Source organism: Megachile rotundata, chromosome 10 (genome assembly GCF_050947335.1).
Source record: "Megachile rotundata isolate GNS110a chromosome 10, iyMegRotu1, whole genome shotgun sequence".
Taxonomy (NCBI): Eukaryota; Metazoa; Arthropoda; class Insecta; order Hymenoptera; family Megachilidae; genus Megachile; species Megachile rotundata.
This window is the reverse complement of record NC_134992.1, coordinates 12,530,837-12,551,979: the sequence shown is the minus strand read 5'-3', so window position 1 is coordinate 12,551,979 and position 21,143 is coordinate 12,530,837. Positions and strand designations below refer to the sequence as shown.

The 21,143-nt window shown below is 33.1% G+C and overlaps 5 protein-coding genes across 8 annotated transcripts in view; 3 read left to right on the top strand and 2 right to left on the bottom strand.

Moving 5' to 3' along the window:
* The first annotated feature begins 2,623 nt into the window (after positions 1-2,623).
* Positions 2,624-4,120, top strand: Sec13 (nuclear pore and COPII coat complex component secretory 13). Of its 2 annotated transcripts, XM_076536337.1 has the most exons (4): positions 2,624-2,715; positions 2,803-3,068; positions 3,181-3,565; positions 3,649-4,120. In XM_076536337.1, exons 2-4 carry the CDS (start codon positions 2,827-2,829, stop codon positions 3,955-3,957), a joined length of 936 nt encoding a protein of 311 aa, XP_076392452.1. In that variant the 5' UTR covers positions 2,624-2,715; positions 2,803-2,826; the 3' UTR covers positions 3,958-4,120. The 2 variants fall into 2 exon arrangements, with proteins under 2 accessions (XP_076392452.1, XP_003705427.1); XM_003705379.3 differs by having other exon boundaries at positions 2,697-3,068.
* Positions 3,559-8,831, bottom strand: tst (superkiller complex helicase subunit twister). Its single transcript, XM_003705384.3, has 11 exons — positions 8,652-8,831; positions 8,267-8,576; positions 7,534-8,179; positions 7,230-7,461; positions 6,904-7,157; positions 6,685-6,826; positions 6,340-6,618; positions 5,353-6,263; positions 4,927-5,285; positions 4,682-4,860; positions 3,559-4,613 (listed from the first exon to the last, which is right to left on the bottom strand). Exons 1-11 carry the CDS (start codon positions 8,679-8,681, stop codon positions 4,284-4,286), a joined length of 3,672 nt encoding a protein of 1,223 aa, XP_003705432.2. The 5' UTR covers positions 8,682-8,831; the 3' UTR covers positions 3,559-4,283.
* Positions 8,832-8,913: 82 nt separating this feature from the next.
* Positions 8,914-12,413, top strand: Cap-G (Chromosome associated protein G). Its single transcript, XM_003705383.3, has 7 exons — positions 8,914-9,168; positions 9,252-10,051; positions 10,135-10,666; positions 10,754-11,047; positions 11,107-11,478; positions 11,541-12,053; positions 12,120-12,413. The coding sequence occupies exons 1-7, from the start codon at positions 9,061-9,063 to the stop codon at positions 12,231-12,233; spliced, it is 2,733 nt and encodes a 910-aa protein (XP_003705431.1). The 5' UTR covers positions 8,914-9,060; the 3' UTR covers positions 12,234-12,413.
* Positions 12,414-12,436: 23 nt separating this feature from the next.
* On the top strand, positions 12,437-14,094 carry Wdr92 (dynein axonemal assembly factor 10). Its single transcript, XM_003705378.3, has 5 exons — positions 12,437-12,843; positions 12,979-13,479; positions 13,539-13,636; positions 13,704-13,919; positions 13,988-14,094. Exons 1-4 carry the CDS (start codon positions 12,577-12,579, stop codon positions 13,909-13,911), a joined length of 1,074 nt encoding a protein of 357 aa, XP_003705426.1. The 5' UTR covers positions 12,437-12,576; the 3' UTR covers positions 13,912-13,919; positions 13,988-14,094.
* Positions 14,095-14,806: 712 nt separating this feature from the next.
* Rpb8 (DNA-directed RNA polymerases I, II, and III subunit Rpb8) overlaps positions 14,807-21,143 on the bottom strand; it is a 67,113-nt gene continuing 60,776 nt past the window's right edge. For all 3 annotated transcript variants that reach the window (XM_012290262.2, XM_076536339.1, XM_076536338.1), the window contains one exon: positions 14,807-15,241. In XM_012290262.2, the coding sequence (XP_012145652.1) occupies positions 15,124-15,241 (118 nt within the window). In that variant the 3' untranslated portion in view covers positions 14,807-15,123. The remainder of the gene's footprint in view (positions 15,242-21,143) is intronic.

Genomic DNA, 21,143 nt, shown 5'->3' with positions numbered 1-21,143 from the left:
AATAACAAGAATAACAAGGATAAAGATGATAAAAGTAGTAATTTGCGTAATTATATTGATAGTAATAGGAATAATAAGGGTAATGATAATAAAAGTAGTAATATGCGTAATAATATTGATAATAATGGAAGTAGTAAGGATAATTACAGCTCCAGCGATGATAGTAGTCGTAATATGCATAATAATATCGATAATAATATGAATAATAAGGATAATGGTGATAAAAGTAGTAATATGCGTAATAATATTGATAATAATAGAAGACGTAAGGATAATTACAGTTCCAGCTATGACAGTAGTCGTAATATGCATAATAATATCGATAATAATAAGAATATTAAGGATAATGGTGATAAAAGTAGTAATATGCGTAATAATATTGATAATAATAAGAATTATAAGTATAATGATGATAAAAGTAGTAATATGCGTAATAATATCGATAATAACAAGAATAACAAGGATAAAGATGATAAAAGTAGTAATTTGCGTAATTATATTGATAGTAATAGGAATAATAAGGGTAATGATAATAAAAGTAGTAATATGCGTAATAATATTGATAATAATGGAAGTAGTAAGGATAATTACAGCTCCAGCGATGATAGTAGTCGTAATATGCATAATAATATCGATAATAATATGAATAATAAGGATAATGGTGATAAAAGTAGTAATATGCGTAATAATATTGATAATAATAGAAGACGTAAGGATAATTACAGTTCCAGCTATGACAGTAGTCGTAATATGCATAATAATATCGATAATAATAAGAATATTAAGGATAATGGTGATAAAAGTAGTAATATGCGTAATAATATTGATAATAATAAGAATAATAAGTATAATGATGATAAAAGTAGTAATATGCGTAATAATATTGATAATAATAGGAATAATAAGGATAATGGTAGTAAAAGTAGTAATATGCGTAGTAATATTGATAATAATAAGAGTAATAAGGATAATGATAACAAAAGTAGTAATATGCGTAATAATATTGTTAATAATAAGAATAATAAGGATAATGATAATAAAAGTAGTAATATGCGTAATAATATTGATAATAATAAGGAGTAGTATGGATAATTACAGTTCGAGCGATAATAATAGTCGTAATATGCGTAGTAATATTGATAATAATAAGAATAATAAGCATAAGAATAATAGTTGTAACGTTAATAAAAGTAGTAATATGGGTAGTGATATCGGTTAAATTGATAATAATAGGAGTTGTAACGATAATAATTATAGTACCACAATAATAGTAATAGTAACATGGGGAATGATATATGTTAGGTCTCCAGACCTAACCTGATATAACCTAACCTTAGTTCCTGACCTAACATGATCCGAACTAGCCTTAGATCCTGACCTAACCTAATATAACCTAACCGTAAGCCTGACCTAACCTGTTGATTGTCTGTTATGTTTAAAAATGTAATGGAATGGATTATGAGTAAGTACATGATTTCTTTTGTTTATTTATTGTAACTTCATAAATACATACAATTTGGAAATATATTTTGTACAATTTTTAATTTATGTAACTCTTTATTGGCTTAATTCTTTGTCGAAGATCGAGGCAGATTGTGTGTATATTCAATTTAGGAACTGAAAAATAAAAGCATTTATAATAACATATTTATTGTTGTTGCACGATTTAATGAAAGTTAGAACATTAGTAAACAGAAAATGTTAATTATAAAAATAATAAATTGAATAACTATTTATAATGTACAATTGTTGTCACTAAATATGTGTAATATTAAAAAAATAGGACTTACGTTGATTAAATGGAACGCAGAGATCCTTCCTCCACTTCAATGCTGTAAAGACTAGCTCGTCGGTCTGATAGCATGGCTTAAACTACTTTTCAGTAGCGCGCAGTCAGTGTTGGGTAGTCTCAGTGCATGCGCAGTAAGCTATCCGTAGAAGTCCTCAGTAGCGTATACACTTTGATGAAGTATAAGGTATCATTAGGCCCTAGTGAGGAAAAAAAAATAATTTTGAAGAAAATTGCAGAAAAGAGAATAAAAGGGTTAAATAATACAACAGATTATATATAATAAAAGTAATATTAAATTTATTTATGATTATTATTATTTTTTACGTTTGCAGCCGATTTGTTCTATGAATACCAACATTTGTTGCAAGGGCAGAGGAAAAAGATATCGCTCGATTTTGATCAGATCTACGCATGTTAATAAAATAAGATCCATGTATATCTTTGTTATTGTTTCTCTGATATTATAATTTTCACACGTATAAAATATAGTGAGTTATTCAAAGAGGTCCTTCCAAGTCGTTTTTCTTCAATAATAAATTTATTTAGCGTTTTAAACGTTATTGTGTTTTTGTGTTATTTTAAATATAATAATCTCCCATATTCCATTAGATACCATACCCTATTCCCATTATATTATATTATATAATTCACGATATATATAGTTGTATAGTTTTATACAGTTATATATATAACTAACCTAACTCAGCCTAATCCAATCTAACCCAACCTATACATTCATAGTTTACAGTGCAATTATAAGAATTTTTGAAAAATTACGTAGGATCATTAAGGTGCCCTCATCAGTCACCACTGCGTGTACCAGCTAGGTACGGCACTGGTAGCAAGCTGTGACGTCAGCTGACGCATGCGCATAAAGCTCTCGCGTGAGATAAAATCTCACGAGTGCCCAACACTGCTTCCACGTAAGTGACAGACACAGATCAACATAACCTCTTTATTATTTTTGTACATAACTTTTAGAAATTGAATGTTTTAAAATATATATATAGCTGCAAGTTAAAAGTATTGCAAAAATGGTGTCCGTTTTGAATACTGTGGATACTGGCCACGAAGATATGATTCATGATGCTGAAATGGATTACTATGGTTTGAGGTTAGCAACTTGTTCCAGTGACAATTCTGTAAAAATTTTCGATCTTAAGAACGGATCACAAACTTTAGTAGCGAATCTTAAGGAACACGTTGGACCTGTGTGGCAGGTTGCTTGGGCACATCCTAAATTTGGAAATCTTTTAGCATCTTGTAGTTACGATCGGTATGTTACAATTCACGAAACGAATCTTTTTGATATATTCTTTGCAAAAGTTATTCGAATTAAGCCTATTAGATTTTCTTTTGAAGTTATTTGGCATTCTTTCTTCTCATAGAAAGGTAATCATTTGGAAGGAACTGGGAGAATGGACCAAGATTTATGAACATACTGGTCATGATTCCTCTGTTAACTCTGTAGCTTGGGCACCCCATGAATTTGGTCTAATTTTGGCTTGTGGTAGTTCCGATGGTTCGGTATCTATTCTCACTAATAATGGAGATACATGGGAAACACAGAAAATTACAAATGCTCACACTATTGGTTGTAATGCTGTAAGTTGGTGTCCTGCTATTGAACCTAGCTTTGATGCTAGTGGAACACAAAGAAATGGACCGGTAAAAAGATTGGCAACAGGAGGTTGTGATAACTTAGTTAAAATTTGGAAGGAAGAAGGTGACAGGTGGATTGAAGAAGATAAACTTGAAGCACATAGTGATTGGGTAAAATTTTTATTTCTTGAATTTATAAAAGAATACAAATAAAATATTGTACATGATTTATTCATATAAGTAATTGAATATAGGTAAGAGATGTAGCATGGGCTCCTGCAGTTGGTCCATCTAAAGCTGCTTTGGCTTCTTGTTCACAAGACCGACGGGTAATTGTGTGGACTTCAAATGACTATACCAGTTGGACACCGACCATTCTTAATGTCTTTGACGATGTAATCTGGAATGTTAGTTGGTCTTTAACTGGAGGTATTTTAGCAGTTAGCGGTGGAGATAATAAAGTGTCTCTTTGGCGTGAAAATACTGAGGGACAATGGATATGCATTTCTGAAACAAATAAAGGTCAAGGAAATCTCAATAATACAGATCAACGTGCATTATAAAACTAGAGAGCATAATACAAGGTTATTGTTTAACAAGAAGTATCACGCATTTGATATTGTTCAATAGTAAATAACATCTTTATTTGATTGGTTTGTACTGTTATTATACATCTAAACACAAAGAAATATACTTTACAAAATAAAACTAAATTTAAAAATTTTATATTTGTAGTAAAGAAAAATTATATTTTACAATTTTCAAACATATGTTTCACAAATACTGTATAAGTTATAAAAATATATAGATCTCTTATTGATCAGAATTTAAAATGTTTCGAATATTTATACATAAAAATAAATGGCTGTACATAAATTTAATTAAACAATTAATCTTGTGTATACAAAGATGCTGCAAAAACGATATCCCGCTTAATGGCTGTACAAGCTTCTTCCATCTTTTCCTTTAAAACAGGATCACCTATAGTAACAGCTGCATTTTTAACATCTCGTAATGTTTCGCTTAACTGCTGAATACAGCGTACTATAATTCCTTCCTGTACATCCGTTTTTTCCATAATTTCAGCAAATGATTTTGCTTTCGCCCAATCATAAACTACTTCCACTAACCCAAAGTTTAGTGGTTGTAACGTTGACAACTGATAGTGCTGCTCTAAAGTTTCCAACTCGGCATATGTTTCTTTCAATACTTCGCAACTCTATATAAACACAAAATATTAATTAGTATTTTACAAAAAATAAATCATCACGTTATGATAATGAATACCTTCTCCAAATCTGGTGTAAGTTCTGGAGTAGCATCTGTCCGTTGTTGAAATATTACAGAAGACAATAATGCTGCTATTTCCGCTGGTTGAAGTACAGTTAAAACATTTTTAAGAATAAGCTCTGTAATTAATAATTCGTTGCTTCCCATTTGTAGAGCAACTCGGCCTTTTAAAGCAACTAAACAATGATAAATGAAAAATTATTTGCTGAGTAGTGATGTAAGGATTATTTTATAATAGCTACCTGTTTCATTCTCATTTATATATCCTAAATCTCTGAGAAGCGCAACAGCATTTGTATACTCAGGGTATAAACTCATTCCTTCATCGCTCAGTTGTAGTTGAATTTTCCTTTTCTGATTCTCTAATTCACTGCGTTCAAATACAGTTTCAAACTGTTCTTCGAAATTCGAAATTTCCGTGCACTTCATATCATATACAAGTTTCTTTAAATCAAGCAGATGTTGTACTTTCATATTGATATCGTAGTTCAGTTTCATGTCCGTATAGGGTTGCAAAATGGAAGGATCACGGGAAGCATTATAGGATAATTTTATTAATTCTTGCATGGCTGTTTCGTAAGTTGAACTACAAGGTTCGGTCCTAGAAAATGATTAATATTATGATACTGTACATTGCAAAATACGTAATGTATATAATATTTTCTTACCTGAATCTCGGTATTTGCCTCTTTTCCCAATTCGCTAAAACTAGATTACAATCTATTTTTATTTGACAATTCGTTATCTCTAGGATATTCCAAGCAAATATATTTAGCACTTCATCCGACGGAACTCCAATTGGCACAAATATATCTTTTTTCGTTAAAGCAACCATATCATGCCATTTCTCTGAATTCTTAAAGTCTCGACTTGTTTCATTTCCTGATTTATCTTCAGCAGATTTTGGCGTCTCTTGATTTTTAAGAACTAGTACCCTGTATTGTCTACCAATTTTATGTTGAACGGTGCTTAATAATAAAGCTAATTTATTGTAATGACTTTCGTAAGATATCAGCAGAACTCTGCCAGGTACTAAGTTTTTCACTGCCTTTTTCTGTTTCTCGCATATGTAAGGTTTCAAATATTTAAGATACTCTAAGTAATCAGTAGCTACTTGATAAAACTCGGAAAGTTTCTTTTGTACATCGTTCAAAGGTGGTAGCTGTGCCAATTCATCTTCCAATTTTTGCAACTCAGTTTTATAAGCATTTTGTTTCAGAGTCACCGGAGATTCTTTAAAGGATCTTCGCATCATTCCTTCGACTGTTACAGACTCATTTAATCTTCTTAAATTCAAAACCATAGAATATGTAACTTTGAATTTAGATTCTAAATTTTGTGCTTGGCCACACATCATGGTTTTTAATTCATTAAAATGGGGAACTGCAGTTCGACACATAATAATTACCATCCCCGCTGTATCGTGCCCTCTACGACCAGCTCTACCAGCCATTTGTATATACTCGGTAGGATGAAGTATTCGAAAATTGGTACCATCGTATTTTTTAATAGAATCAAAGACCACGGTGCGTGCTGGCATGTTTACACCCATCGCGAATGTTTCTGTTGCGAATAGTAACTGCAATATTATAACCACAATTAATCAATGCATTCAAGTAACTCACAAGTACATAAAGAAATATTAAAAAATTGACCTTTACGACTCCATTTTGGAAAAGCATCTCTACTATTTCTTTCAAAATTGGTAATATTCCACTATGATGTATGCCAATACCATTCTGCAATAATTCTTGCATCATAAGAACCTGTGGCAACTCTCTATCGCTACCCTTCAAATGTCTAATATTATTTTGGAAAAATGTTCTGATGGCATGTTTTTCAGTCTCCGTTGTAAGTTCGACATTTCTCAGTATAACAGCACTCATGTCGCACCGTTTTCGTGATAACATAAAAACAACGACAGGCAACAGATTCTGTAACAACAAGTTGCGTACTTTAAAAGTAATTAAAAATTACCAAATGTAAGCAGTTTATCGTACATTGCTTTTAAGATGATTTATAAAAGCACTCCATAAAACTTGCTCTTGTTTTGGAGTCATCTGTGGAGGCAGTCGTTTTTTTTTAATATCTTTATTAGTATTTTGACTTTTTGCATCTTTTGCATTTACTGCTCTATACCACCTGAATCAACAAATTTATTTTTTGTACTAACAATATAATAGACAATTATTAATAAGTAATAAGTTAAGCAATTTTACCCATCCAATAAAAATAGTCCACGTTCGTCTACCACCAAAAATTTATCGTTTTGGGTTTTACCATCAGTTCCAGTGTATAAATAATGCTGTAGAGGAACTGGTCTTTTCAAAGTGCTTATCACGTACATCTTTTTCTTCTTAGTGTGACCGACCCAATCAGCAAATATTATAGAGTTTGGTACAGTAGCAGATAACATTACTATTGTAACTGTTTCTGGTAAAAGAATAACACTTTCTTCCCAAACGTGACCACGCTAAATTAACATGTCAGTAAAATAAATCAAAATGCAATGTTAATAAAAGAATAGTTTCAAATTTACAATTACCTCGTCATTATTAATATAATGTACTTCGTCAAATATAACAAATTCTAAGTCTCTTAAAACTTCAGATGCACCATATAACATAGATTGTAAAATTTCTGTTGTCATGATAAGACAAGAAGCATTTGAATTAATTTGTAAATCTCCTGTTAACAAACCTACACTATCAAACTTTCTTTTAAATTCCCTATATTTTTGATTTGAAAGTGCTTTTATTGGAGATGTATAAATAACTCTGGAATTCAATCAAAGAAATGACTGATATTAAAAATACTATTAGAAGTGGAATTTCTCATTCCAACTTTACCTTGTCATATGTTTCTGACTTAGAGCAATTGCATATTCAGCTACTGTCGTTTTTCCTGCTGATGTATGAGCAGCTACAAAAACATTGCAGTTTTCTTCCAACTTAAGAATTGCTTGTTTTTGAAAAGTATCTAACTCGTATGAGAAACTCATTGCTAATTCAGGGATTCTTTTTTCAAAATCAGTTATAGGAACAGTCACATCCAACTGTTCTGCCCATTCTGACTTTGTTACTTCTGTGCGTTTTTCCGAAATGTTTAAAATAGGAATGTCTATTTCCTCTAGTAACGGAGCAATATCATCAAATGATGAATTTTTGGTATTTGAAGTTTCCACAGTTTCTGCCTGTGTTTCTTTTTTTTCTGGGAACCAGAAATCAAATACATTTCTCTCTTCATTTACAATAGCCATTAAATTAATTTTATCCGCTAAAGTTTCAATTTCACTCTTTTCAGGATCTATCTGCTGTTCCTGCATTGATCCCTCCTTTGGAGTGCAATTATCACTTTTAAATTCTATGCCTGCGCTAAAACCTTTTGCTAAAGTTCTCAAATTATTTTCAAAGTCAATTTCTTCTATTGATGAATCTTCTACTATTTGAGGTTCGTCAAAACCTCCAGGCCAGAACAGAATGTTATTAGTATTTCCTACGAAAAACATTTATATCTTTTTACAATCCCAAAATGTTAATTTAATAATCTAATGTGATAATGGATTGAAATGTAAAATTATACCACGAATATCATCGGTAGGTGGCCCTGGTGCACGGGTCATAGACATTGAATTTCTTGCAGTTTTCCCTGCTGATTCTGACATTACTTCGTGCATTTCTCCGAGCTTCCCAGTTACGGGATCACGATCAAATTTTAATGTAGTACCAAGAGGAGCTAAATCTGTATCTAAAAGGGATAAGATATCTGGTTTTCTTGGCCAATAACATTGTGCATTGTCCAAATCATACATTGGAAGATTATCCAAACATTCGATATATCCTCTTAATTCTGTCTTGAGGTAAGGCCAAATAGGAGGAAGGTCAAATGTAAGCTGTGGAGCATATATATTTTTTAGGGTTTACTGCTGTATTATCACACATGAATGATATATATTTATAACAATTACCTCATCATTTAAATCGCGTTTCCCATCCATTTTATAAAACTTTGTGTAACACGAAGCAACATATAAAAATTATAGGCGACTTAGAAAATATTATTTACTTGATTATATTACGTATCAGTTATGTTTTACATCAGTTAAAATTAACTAAGGCATCGTTACAGTTCTGCAACAATTTTTAACATGTCACTAATTTCTAAAAGCTACGAAATTATAATATATTTGTAAATATATTAAATTAATTATATATGTAGTAAGAGGTTATGTTTGTAAACATCTTAAATGTATTGCCAACATAGATTACGCTACGTTATTCGCTCAGAAATTATATAATGTTGGCAGCGTATTTGAAACATTCAACGATTCTGTTTGGCTCACCTTTTTCATCGATGTACTCTCAGAATTTAAAAATATGGCACAAAAAATATCTGCATCGATAAATAAAATATTTTATCATGTTCAATTTAATAAGACTTGTCATCAAAATAATTTAAAGAAATTGAGGAAACTGTATGATGAGGTAAGAATAGGTTGTAATTTCAATTTTATTTTGTGACCTTTTTTAATGTTACTCATTTTCTTAATTTCATTTTTATATTTCAGTCTACATTATCAGACTTTTGGGAAGTTTTTGTATCTTGCTTAAAAGTTCCACTTAGCGTTAGTCAACATCATTCCCGAATTAACAATACTCTCGAATTTGCTGCTAAGTTTGCTGTTAGTTTGTACACAGTTACTGATGATGAGCAGTCTGAAGACCCTCTATGTCCCTTTCTTACTAATTTATTTGAATTTATTTTTAATAACCATCGTGCCAAGGATCCAGGAGTAAGATACCGTATTTGTCACTTTTTAAATATACTTCTAAATTCAATGGGTGATCAAGCATTTATGGCCGATGAACTTTGTGAGAAGATTACTGTATCTATGATGAGTCGTTTATTAGATAAATCATATAAAGTTCGAGCTCAAGCAATCTTGGCATTGCATAGACTTCAGGATCCTTCAAATGACGAATGTCCGGTCATAAAAATGTATATATTTCATGCTTCTAAAGATCCAAAAGCGGAGGTCCGTAAAGCAGCATTAATGTGTATGGGAAAAAATCAGAAAACTTTGCAAGTTGCATTAAGAAGAACAAGAGACATAGATGAAATGGTCCGTAAAATAGCTTATCAATTTATTAGTAAAGTTACAGTGAGATCTTTAACTATTGCACAAAGAGACCAGTTATTAAATGACGGTCTTAAAGATAGATCTGAAGCAGTTAGAAAGACTGTAGAAAATGTTTTATTGCCTTCATGGCTGAGACATTTTCAAGGTAATTTTATTGACTTGGTCAGAGCCCTTGATGCTGAAATTGGGACAGATGTATCAGTTCTGGCTTTAAAATCTTTATTTGAGTATGTATTTAATTTACACTTAAGCAAATATATAATTAAATATTTATATTGAATGATAAACATCTAATTCTTTATTTTGTTAGGAACACTCCAGTAAATGTACTAATAGAACAGCTACCTATAGATAAAGAAACAAAATTAATTCCAATAGATAATTTAGTTAGTGAAAATGTATTGTATTGGAAATGTTTAGTTAATTATTTTCATAAGGACTCTCGCACGGAAGAACTGGAAAGTATTTTACCTGAGCTATCAACATTTTGCACTTATATCTCTGACTTCCAAGTGAAAGTATTTGAAAATCAAAATAAAACATGGGAGAGTCATATGCTGAATTTTATTCTTTTACAATTATTTGAAATTGTAACAACCTATGATCTGTCTGATGAAGTTGGAAGAAAAAAATTAAATGACTTAATATGCAATACTTTAATGACGGACTACTGCACTGAAAGTATTATTGAATGTATAGTATCACACTTACAGAAAGTTATCCCAGATACAAACAGTAGGTTGGATACTTTAGCAAATATAATCAGTGAAATTAGATTACCATTAAGAGAAACACAAACCACACAAATTTCTGAAGAACAACAGCATGAAATTAATTTACAAGTAAGTTTGTACTTTAAAAGTATATATCAATATATATGAACATGTTAGATATAATAATTGCATTGTTTCTTAACTTAAAATGTTTAGAGAGCAAAGCTCAGAGTTAAATTATTGGAATTGAAAGAGCTAGAGTATCAAGCTATAGCAGAACAGCAATATTTGAAAGCAGATACTTTAAAGAATCAAATAATTGAATTGAATGAAGAAATAAAGAAACTCTCAGAGAAACCACAACTAACGGTTATGGAAGAGATCAAAGAAAAGAATGATCCAGAAACAATGAGAAAATGTTTAAACATAATATGTGTCATGATGCAATCTGTGACTGTGTTAACTCCTACTCTGAGAAGTTTAATGCAAATAGCGCTTGACAGTTTAGATGTAAGTAATAACTAAAATGTAAATAAATTTGTTGTAAAATGACACATACTCCCTTGCAGCATCCAGATGATAATGTACATATATTGGCAGTACGAGCACTCAGTATTTGTTGCATATTAGATAAAGAACTAGCCAAAAAACACATCATGATGTTAATTCTGCAATTCTCTTTGGAACAAGAAAATCCAGAAATTTGGATTATAGCTTTAAAAGGAATCTTTGATCTTTTATTGCTTTATGGTCTTGAGCATTTTGATATTTTGCAACAACCAGAAGAGAGTAATACCACCAATAAGAGTAACAAATCTAATACTACAAAATTGTACACTGATACAGACATGGAAGTTTCGTTGTCATCGACGCGTAAGTCCGACACAGAGAATGGCAACCGTAACTTCATTAAAATTTTAGCGGGATTATTAGATAATGCTGTAAGTATATATTGGACGCAAACACTCAATTCACACTAAATATAATAACATATATTTTTCAGCATCAAGGTTTGAGGACTACTGCCACTGAAGGTCTTTGTAAACTGTTGCTTAATCAACGAATTAATAGCTCAAACCTAATATCGAGATTAATAATTTTATGTTTCAATCCCATAAATGATAACGATTATTATCTACGACAATGCTTAAGCTGTTTCTTCGATAATTTTATGACACGTGTACCTGATGCCCACGAATTGTTAGAGCAAGCATACTTGCCTACATTACAAACCTTATGCAAGGCGCCGGAAATTAGTCCTCTGAAAGAAATTGATGCCTACGATGTATCTAGATTCATACTGAATTTAACTAGTTTTTCATGTGTGAAATCGGATGCGGAGCATTATTGTTCGCACAACAATTTCGCTTTTATGATCTTAGCAGAGATACTGAATCCACACAGTAAAATCGATACAGCGGTTCTCGTTAAATCTTTAAAGGATTTACATATTGAAATACACGATAATGTATCGAAAAAAAATATACGGGAAGCTATTATCAAAATAACGGACATGGTAAGTATGTGATGCATAAATCATCAGTTAATAACTGCATTATTATCTACTAATATTCTTTTATAGATTAAAGATTGGGATAAACGGTTAATGAAATATGTTGAAGTGTTCAAGAAAAAATTAGAGTCCCCGAATGTTGACAATACACCGGAAGATGAAGATACAGAAAATGAAGATTAAAGAATGTATATTTTATCTTTATATTTTATCATTGCAATGCATAGGTAGCTGTAATATTTGAACCTACATTTACTCCATAGTTTACATATATACAAAAAAGTAAGGAAAGTACCATTATTTTATAAAATATTGAACTGTTTGTACTTTTTTAATAAAATATTACTTAAAATTTATATAATATTCGTAAAGTGTTTTGAATTTAATTCTTGCGGAATATTAGTTTTCAACACTGTGCGTCAGATAGCGCACGAGTTTGTTTATAGAAACTGCAAATGATGTTTTGTTAGGTATCGCATTTACTTAGGAACTGACATTGCCTCATCGTGAGTTTGATTCTTAAAACATGGAGAAACTTGAGAAACCACAGATAATTTGTCACATTGAAAAATCAGTAAATTATTCATTGTTTGACACCAAATGGATTCCTTGCAGTGCAAAGTTTGTGGTTATGGGTTCACGACCTCGTGGTAGCGGTATTATACAAATTTATGAATTGTCCAGTGGCGAATTAAAACTCATTAAAGATATCGAAAGGTCACAGCCTGTAAAATGTGGCACTTTCAAAGCTTCCAGTTTAAAAGACAGATACTTGGCCACTGGAGACTTTCAGGTATCCGTTAAAATTACAAAAGACATCACGTATCTTTATAGAGTATATATTTTAATGTAAATGTGTATAAGTAAGATACAAATTTTAATAATTTGTTGTTCCTACATCCAGAACATTTAAAGTTGCCTTTATTAGGGTAAACTTAACATCTATAACTTAGAAGATCCTTCAATACCAATCTATAGAGCTAATGCTCATAGCGAGATCATAAACAGTATTGATGGTGTGGCTGGACAAAGCATTGGATGCGGTGCACCTGAATTAGTAACTGGTTCCAGAGATGGAAGTGTTAAGGTTTGGGATCCTAGGCAAAAGGGTCGTCCTGTAGCTGTAATGGAACCCAAAGAAGGTGAAAGTCGTAGAGATTGTTGGACAGTTACATTTGGAAACTCGTATAACTCAGAGGAAAGAGTTGTAGCTGCTGGTTACGACAATGGTGATGTAAAAATGTTTGATTTGAAAGCAATGTCTGTCCTATGGGAAAGTAATCTCAAAAATGGAGTTTGCAGTCTTGAGTTTGACAGGAAAGATATTCCATTGAACAAATTAGTAGCAACCACTTTAGAATCGAAATTCTATGTATTTGATTTAAAAACACAGCATCCCAAAAAAGGATTCCCTTATCTCATTGAAAAAGTAAGGCTTCGATATAAAAATATAATACTTCAGTTTAATATAAGTTCTGTTATGTTTAGGCACATGATTCAACTGTATGGTTGGTTAGACATTTACCTCAGAATCGTGAAATATTTGTCACTTGTGGTGGAGCTGGAAGCCTTTGTCTTTGGAAATAGTAAATATCAACTTGATTTAAATATTTTTCATTCTATATAAGTTATTTATTATGATTATTCTCACAGCAATTATCCAGAGAAAAGAAAAATAGCAGATGCAGATGGCATAGATCAAGGTGTAATTGGGAATCTATCTCTCTTACAAAATACAACTATTTCATCTCAACCAGTTAGTTCCTTGGATTGGAGTCCAGACAAACAAGGACTGGCTGTTTGTTCCGCATTTGATCAGTGTATACGTGTTATAATTACTACTAAACTTAATACTTATTAAGAAAATAGGTAAAATCTATATTCCACACATTTAAATTAGTCTACAATAAGAACATAACAGATCATAAATGTTGCAGATGGCAAGGAAAACAAAAATATTCTTTTCCTGTAAATAATATCAATCTTGATAATTTTATTTATCAAATGAAACTGAAGTTCATACAATAAAACATTGAAAAAATTATTTCGAATTTAAGCACAATTATTTGAACATGGATAAAACCTATTTCTATCATTGGTTATCGACCTATCAATAAAAAGGAACTTTCATCTTTCTCCACAAGATGGAACAACATTCTCATCACCGATACAGTTGTATATTTTGCTTCTGCATCTAGCTAAGTGTTGCACAACTTCGTACAGGCGGCCAGATAAAAGCGAATTATATGTCATTGGGCCAATCTATTTAGGATCAGACCCTTATTAAGTGGCAGCCATCTTTGCAGCACAATGTGTTATGCAATATCGATCCGCCATGTTGGCTGCCTTCTAGACAAGCCCACGCCAAATGCACTTATACATTGTTCGAGCCAGCTTTAACTAGCTTGCATTCAGCCATACAAGGTCAGGAATACCACAAGTTTAATTACATAAATTAACTGTCGCCTCTTCCCCTTTCGCGGAGTGTCCATTATGCATTTATTTCATCTCCCGCCTTTACACTCGGTGAAGCTGTCTTCCAATTCGATTATACATTTAATCTCGCCTGTGTTCTCCAAAATGGCGTCTCGCACTTTTATTATTATTTAGAAGTGAAGCTATTTAGATAGTAGGCAATTACAGAATGTTAATCATATTTTTATGTCTTCTATATCTTCTAGGATATACTTACTTAACTTAAAAATATATTTTTATATAAAAAATAAAGTAGTCAAGAATTGCAGGAATGAAGGAACTTCTTTACTTGGAAAAATATTTTTATTATTTTTGTATGTCATGAATACTGTGGTGGCAGTGTCAGAACCTTTATGAATGGATGGTCAATTGTGTGGAAACAGTATTACTGATTACACTTATCTACCGTTTTCTTTTTTAAACAAGTTTATAACAGTGATATCTTTTTAATGTGTTCATTAACCGCTGTTACAAACTTTGTAACAATTTTATCAATTTTATCTTACAATTATACATTCCATTTCTTGTATGTCCAATAACGATAGTGTATTTTTTCAAATGTACTGCAAGTTGATGTACTGTGTAACGTGTGACGCACTTAAAACGCTAATTTCTTCATGAGCAAGTACATATGCTGATCAATCTCGAAACCGTGTAGGTTGTTTGCGTCACCCTGTAGCCTCATTAGCAATCCTCCAAAGGATACGTAAGCGGATCTGAAACAGGTGAAAAATGCCAAATGTAAGTTCACTCTTTAAGTTAACAAATTTGATATATATAACAGTGTTAATTTTTGTTCAATTGCATCCTCCTGATCACCGGAAAAAGACTTTAATCCATGGACAAAGACTTTAACAATAACACACTCAGGTTCAAGATGGAGGAAATTCAATTTAAGACTCACTGGAATATTTTGTATTGAGGATGAAAGGATTTGTGAAATTTTGGAAATTCTGAATATGGGATTCTAAAAAGTACACAATGAAATTAGGTGAAGTCTACAATGTTAGATCTAGGAATTTTAATTTTATGAATTTTGGAATCTAGGGATATTCTACACAAATTTTTACACAATGAAATTTGGTGAAGTACAATGTTAGATCTAGGAATTTTAATTTTATGAATTTTGGAATCTAGGGATATTCTACAAATTTGTACACAATGAAATTAGGTGAAGTCTACAATGTTCTAGGGAACCCTAGCGTTAACATTCATTGTATTCTCATTCAGTAAATATTAAAATTTGCTAGATTTAAGAATTCTGAAGATTCGTTTAGCGTTCCATATTTTAATTATAGCTGGAAATCCATATTCGACGGAGTTTATCGCTGGGTAGCTTCTTCGACCGCAACATGGGCGTAGATCTGCGATCGTCATAATTGCAGTGCCGATAGCGGTCGTATATACAACATAGCCACACAACCAGCTAACAACACTGCCAACATGCCAATCGCAAGAAATATTTTCCCAAGGTTTCTTCCCGCGCTCTTCCTTCCCCTCTTCCTCTTGCGTGATTCCGCGTTGACTCAACAATAGAAACGCAGCTTCTTGGGCGTTCGAGATTACAATACATATCGTATTCATCTTCCGAGTTTCGTAATATCTAAACGATTCGTTATGAAGGAATAATTTCAAATTACTGCTCTAATTACGTAATTTCTTTCTCGCTAACTACATCGCTATAAAAATTAATTCTAAATATAACGTAACAGGTTACTTTTTCGCAACCTGCAAAACCCTTCGTACCTAACCTCTTTAACATCGATGTATACTTTGTTGCAATGTACTTATATATTAAAAAATTTTGAAAGCATATCTTTTTTATTTGTAAATTTTTTTAACCTTTCCTATGGCTTTCCCTACACAACAAAATGGCCGTCAACCCTTCATTTTTTTCAGGATTTAAATTAAGTATATTTTAATCCAAGTTATCTCGAAACAGATAAAACCCTGTAAACGATATTTAAACAACCGGCAGAATATTTATACACATGTTTAGGAAGTTGCGCCCGCTATCGATTGACCTTGCTCCCGAATTTCTGACCATCCACAGCTGATTATTTTTAACCGAAGTATTCTGGGTTTCCCCTCATCCTTTTCCCTCTCTGCTTCCTCTTCGTCGTCCCTTGTTCAATTCCTCGCCGTAATAAGCTTCGCAAATATTTTATATTCAAAATGACATTGACAGTGAAGCGCACGAATTGTAACTACGGCCGCCATTTTGTTGCCGCTGGCGCTCATCTTGTCCGCGTCAAACCGAAATATATTTACAAGGATCTCCGAATTTTCCATATTTTTACTTCGCGTCTCGAAAGCTTTCGAACGTGTTGAGTTATTTGTTATTCTTAACAGAAACCACGTGTCTCGCATAAAATATGCGCATAATAAAGATGCTTTCGTTGAGATAGCTCCGCGTTTCGTGGCGAGCGTGTAACGCGAAGTACGCAAATGGTGCTTTCGTTTTGATCTTGAATGAGGAAAAAAAAGGCGTAAAAAAAGTGGAAAAAAATAAGAGGCTTATACCCTGACCTCAGAATAACTCGCCACTGAAATCAGCGTTCCGAGAAGTGACGACTAAAGGTGACGGTATGAAAATGAAATGATGAGAAGGATGCAGACACAGCATGATTTTTATTGTCATAACAATTACAATGGCAAGTGATAAAAACGATGGAACCTTGGGATAAATGTGAACGGCGGTAACAGACGCAATCTTAACCCGGACATAAAATGATTAACAAGAAATACATTTCGTTTTATAATTAAAGTTTCATTCGGTTAAGAGGAGAAATGTGCCACCACTCGGTGTTTTCAGTTTAAACTGTCTCTAGAAATTATTGGCTTTGGGACAAGTCCGCCATGATACACGAAAATTGCATCCAGCGTACACAACGCATTAGCGCAATTCAAATTTTCGCGCGCAATCGTTTACACGCGAGCGATGTACGTTTCTCCTCTTCCTCGAGTAATTGCCGCAGCGAACACCGTGCAACACGAAAAATAACCAAAAACTGCACGCGTTACACAATTAACGAGGAGCTCTGCAATGAATCGTAAATAAACGCGATTACTACAACGCCCTTGTCGAAGTGGGACGCGAGTGTTACGTAACGCGTATAACATAACTGAAACGTGTCAGGCATGAAGGGCCAGAAGAAACGAATGTTGGGGTCTTCGATGTATAAATATACCGTTCAAACGATATCGAGAACGAGCACGGAAATATCGATAAAAAAGAAAGAGCAAAAAAACAAGTCGACCGCGAAGAGTGCCATCGATATGCACGAGTTCTTTCATTCGACCGATTCCTTTTTATCGCGAGATCTCGAAGCGTTCCAAGAACAAACGCGTTGCGCACGCATCGGACGTCATCCGAAAAACAGAATACGTCCCGGAGAAAAAGCTGCAAGCTGCGTCGATTTTCGTGCGATTCCAGAGGCTGCCAGTCGCTGAAATTCTTCTCGAACATCAAACGAAGATTTATCGCGTTGACGTACGCAGGGTCCGAACAGGTTTTCCACATTACGTGTGATTCACGGTACGAACGAAACATAACCTATCTGGTGACAGTCACAATACGGATAATCTCGAGTTCGGTACTTATTTCTTTTTTAATCATCTCGTGTTCTCAACTACCAATTTCGCACGGAATTATATAACTATCACGGTACTCGACTTTTCCGATATTTCAGGTTATACGAGTCGTTCTCGCTTTTCACCTACAATTATCGTCGAATTTCTCTTCAAACCGTTAATTTCCAGTACTCGAAAAATACATTATTTTTAAGTCTCTCGTTGTATTACCACTTTCAGATGGCGTTTTACCTCCTAGCTTTTACATGTTCGATTTATCATCAAACAGTATATTCCACACGCTGTATTCCATTTCATAAAACAACGTACATCGCCACTACCCATAGTCCACCACGCTGTATATAGCTGTGCGTTACAACATCAAGTTATAACAATAAGAGATCCACGCATTTTATTATCAGTTAAGTTTCCTTTCACACAAAAGCCATATTAAAAAAAATCTGTCGATACACTTTTAATTTTTAGAATCTTCCCTCGTGGCAATATAATGAGAGCAATACTGTCCTACCCGACTGTCAATGTCGAATATCCAATTATGCAAAATCACGTACTCGATAAATTTAAATTGTCGCTATTTTACGAGGACAACGTATACGTAGAAAATTAGTAGTCTGGGACTATAAGTTATGTACAAGTAATCTCTGCATGGTATTTAAGTGGACAGGCATTACAGGTTTGCCTGGTTTTCGATCGAATTGGTAGCATGGTGATGTTTATCGTTTAACGCCACTGGTTTGTGCGGCTCCAGCGTGTACACCGTAATGGTCAACACGACCTTTTCGCACGACTCTGCGCCCGGTAAAAAAAAGTTTACACGTGTTCGGAACGTGTTTCGTTACAGTTTCTTCGGCGGATGTTCTGGGAACTAAATTTATATTACAATTTCGCAATCGTCATTCTACTTTCCAATTTTAACCCGCTAGTGCACGCGTATGTACACTTTGGCACGCTGTTTTAAATGCTGGGGATATTAATCCTGGATCGCTGCTCGAGTTATTTCTATTTCTTATTATTTATTTATCGTTACACAATAGTTCTGTAAGCTACAAGTAGCAATTCAGGATTCTAAAGAACATTTTACTGATATATTTTAAATACACAGTCATCGATAACATTGATATATTCTTTTCAATATTTAGACATTCACTCTAAGAATGTCTTTATCTGACTAGAATATCGGTTACCATCTAGTCAACAAAGTTATCGAAGTACCAGGATTAAACGATAAGAATTAAATGAAGTATATCGCAATTGAATGATTACAATGTATAAATGCACTTTATTACAATTCAAATTTTGTCAAAATAATTTATTTCATTATTTTCTTAAAAATATTCAATATTATTTTCTTAGAAATATTCAATACTATTCTTAGAAATAATATTAATCTGAAAATGATAATTTTTAGAAATGTACAATATTCTTCTTATTTGAGCGTTCATATACGACCTTCATATCTGAGCGCTCACTTATTGAAGGCGTATGCCTTTTTGATCATTTTTCGAGGACGTATATATACGTCTCCTGCATTCATTCTCCGAGGACGTATATGTACGTACAAACACTGAATAAATTCGCGAAGCAATGATCAAACATAGGACATAGGTAACGCCATATGCCGGAACAGAATACGATACACTTTGCAACGCGATCTACGCTTCTTTTTACGTATCCAATTGTTCACTGATTCTCTTCGCAACGTGACGTAACGTGACATTGTAATTTTGTCACGTCTTTCAATGACACCGTCGTGTGGATTTTTCTGCTGGGATGATACAGAAACGAGGATAGAGACGCGAACTTACAAACACACGCGATCTGTACCCTCATTGTTCATCGCGATACACATGTATGACCTGTGTATATATTTTCTTCCCCCTTTATCCATAAAATAAATTTGTTACAAATGATACTCGAGAAAAAAAGAGTTATGACCAGGAAAAAGTATTCGCCGGTGAAAAGAAGTTATAGGAATTGAAATGTTTTTTTGCACCGCCGAAAAGCAGCAGCTCGGTGACCGTTACTCTGGTGGCGGTGACAGGAGAGATGTCGTACCAGATAGTGCATTTACAGTATTCAGGGCCCGTGTAAACGCGCATCTGGCACGAGCCCCAACTGCCCTGTAATCTCATATTGGCTCGCTTTCGTTAACCCTCGTGCTCTTTCTTGTTTGCTCACTCTCTCCTTCTCTCCATCTCTCTGTCTCTTTCTCCCGTTGCCTTCCTTCATTGCTCTTTTTAACCCGCGCGAATTTAACCCTCGAACGTGTCAAGTTTCCGAACACGTATTTAAAATACGAGAATAACTGAATTTAAACTCGGTGCCAATTAAAGTTAAATAATTCCTTCACATATTTATTTTTTAATTATATTTTCTTTACGGAAATAGAATTAATTTATTTATGGCTTAAATTGTTTTAACTCACTAGGATCTTTTACTTATCGTTGTTATTAATTAGTTTATTATTAATTTTAATAAATATGATTTTTATCAATGTTTAACACTTGGGTTATGTTAGTCGTCACTTAATCAAATCACGTATTTATAATCGAATGTGAAGAAATATATTTAAACGAAAGTTGTCAGCTGATACCACTTTCCTTGGTTAAAGAGTGAAACGAGGAGAGACTCCTCTAATAATAGGCGACCGTCCTCGGTGCCGCGACGCTCTGGCGTCGGGACGCACTCACATTAGTTACAGTTAATATAACATCTTAAAGCGTGTAATTAAAAGCCTTGTTTTCCTCGACTCGAATTACATATAAAAATCCTTAACATATTAATACTTTTTAAACTCTGTGAAAACAGCACATTTAATTCCGATAAAATCTAACCTCTCCATTTAAGTACTATTTTATTTTATATTTAATCGTAAATTTATTTATATTTAAATAAATTTTTATTTTGTATTTAATTCATTCTTTAAACATGTTTACACAAGGTTATTACCGCGAATTATGGAGCCGGTTTAAAAGTTTATAACGCGGCAAAATAAACCTGCGCAGTCGACTGCGCGCACGAACT

What these genes read in the sequence shown, in the direction of transcription:
- Sec13 (XM_076536337.1), top strand. Translation starts at nt 2,827, where the DNA reads ATGGTGTCCGTTTTGAATACTGTGGATACTGGCCACGAAGATATGATT. An exon ending in GCATCTTGTAGTTACGATCG is followed by an intron (nt 3,069 to 3,180) that starts GTATGTTACAAT and finishes TTCTTCTCATAG; the next exon opens with AAAGGTAATCATTTGGAAGG. An exon ending in TTGAAGCACATAGTGATTGG is followed by an intron (nt 3,566 to 3,648) that starts GTAAAATTTTTA and finishes AATTGAATATAG; the next exon opens with GTAAGAGATGTAGCATGGGC.
- tst (XM_003705384.3), bottom strand. Translation starts at nt 8,681, where the DNA reads ATGGATGGGAAACGCGATTTAAATGATGAG. An exon ending in AGTCAGAAACATATGACAAG is followed by an intron (nt 7,462 to 7,533) that starts GTAAAGTTGGAA and finishes ATTGAATTCCAG; the next exon opens with AGTTATTTATACATCTCCAA. An exon ending in TCCAAAATGGAGTCGTAAAG is followed by an intron (nt 6,264 to 6,339) that starts GTCAATTTTTTA and finishes ATAATATTGCAG; the next exon opens with TTACTATTCGCAACAGAAAC.
- Cap-G (XM_003705383.3), top strand. Translation starts at nt 9,061, where the DNA reads ATGGCACAAAAAATATCTGCATCGATAAATAAAATATTTTATCATGTT. An exon ending in GCTTTAAAATCTTTATTTGA is followed by an intron (nt 10,052 to 10,134) that starts GTATGTATTTAA and finishes TTATTTTGTTAG; the next exon opens with GAACACTCCAGTAAATGTAC. An exon ending in CGGGATTATTAGATAATGCT is followed by an intron (nt 11,479 to 11,540) that starts GTAAGTATATAT and finishes TATATTTTTCAG; the next exon opens with CATCAAGGTTTGAGGACTAC.
- Wdr92 (XM_003705378.3), top strand. Translation starts at nt 12,577, where the DNA reads ATGGAGAAACTTGAGAAACCACAGATAATTTGTCACATTGAAAAATCA. An exon ending in TGGCCACTGGAGACTTTCAG is followed by an intron (nt 12,844 to 12,978) that starts GTATCCGTTAAA and finishes TGCCTTTATTAG; the next exon opens with GGTAAACTTAACATCTATAA. An exon ending in TCCCTTATCTCATTGAAAAA is followed by an intron (nt 13,480 to 13,538) that starts GTAAGGCTTCGA and finishes TGTTATGTTTAG; the next exon opens with GCACATGATTCAACTGTATG.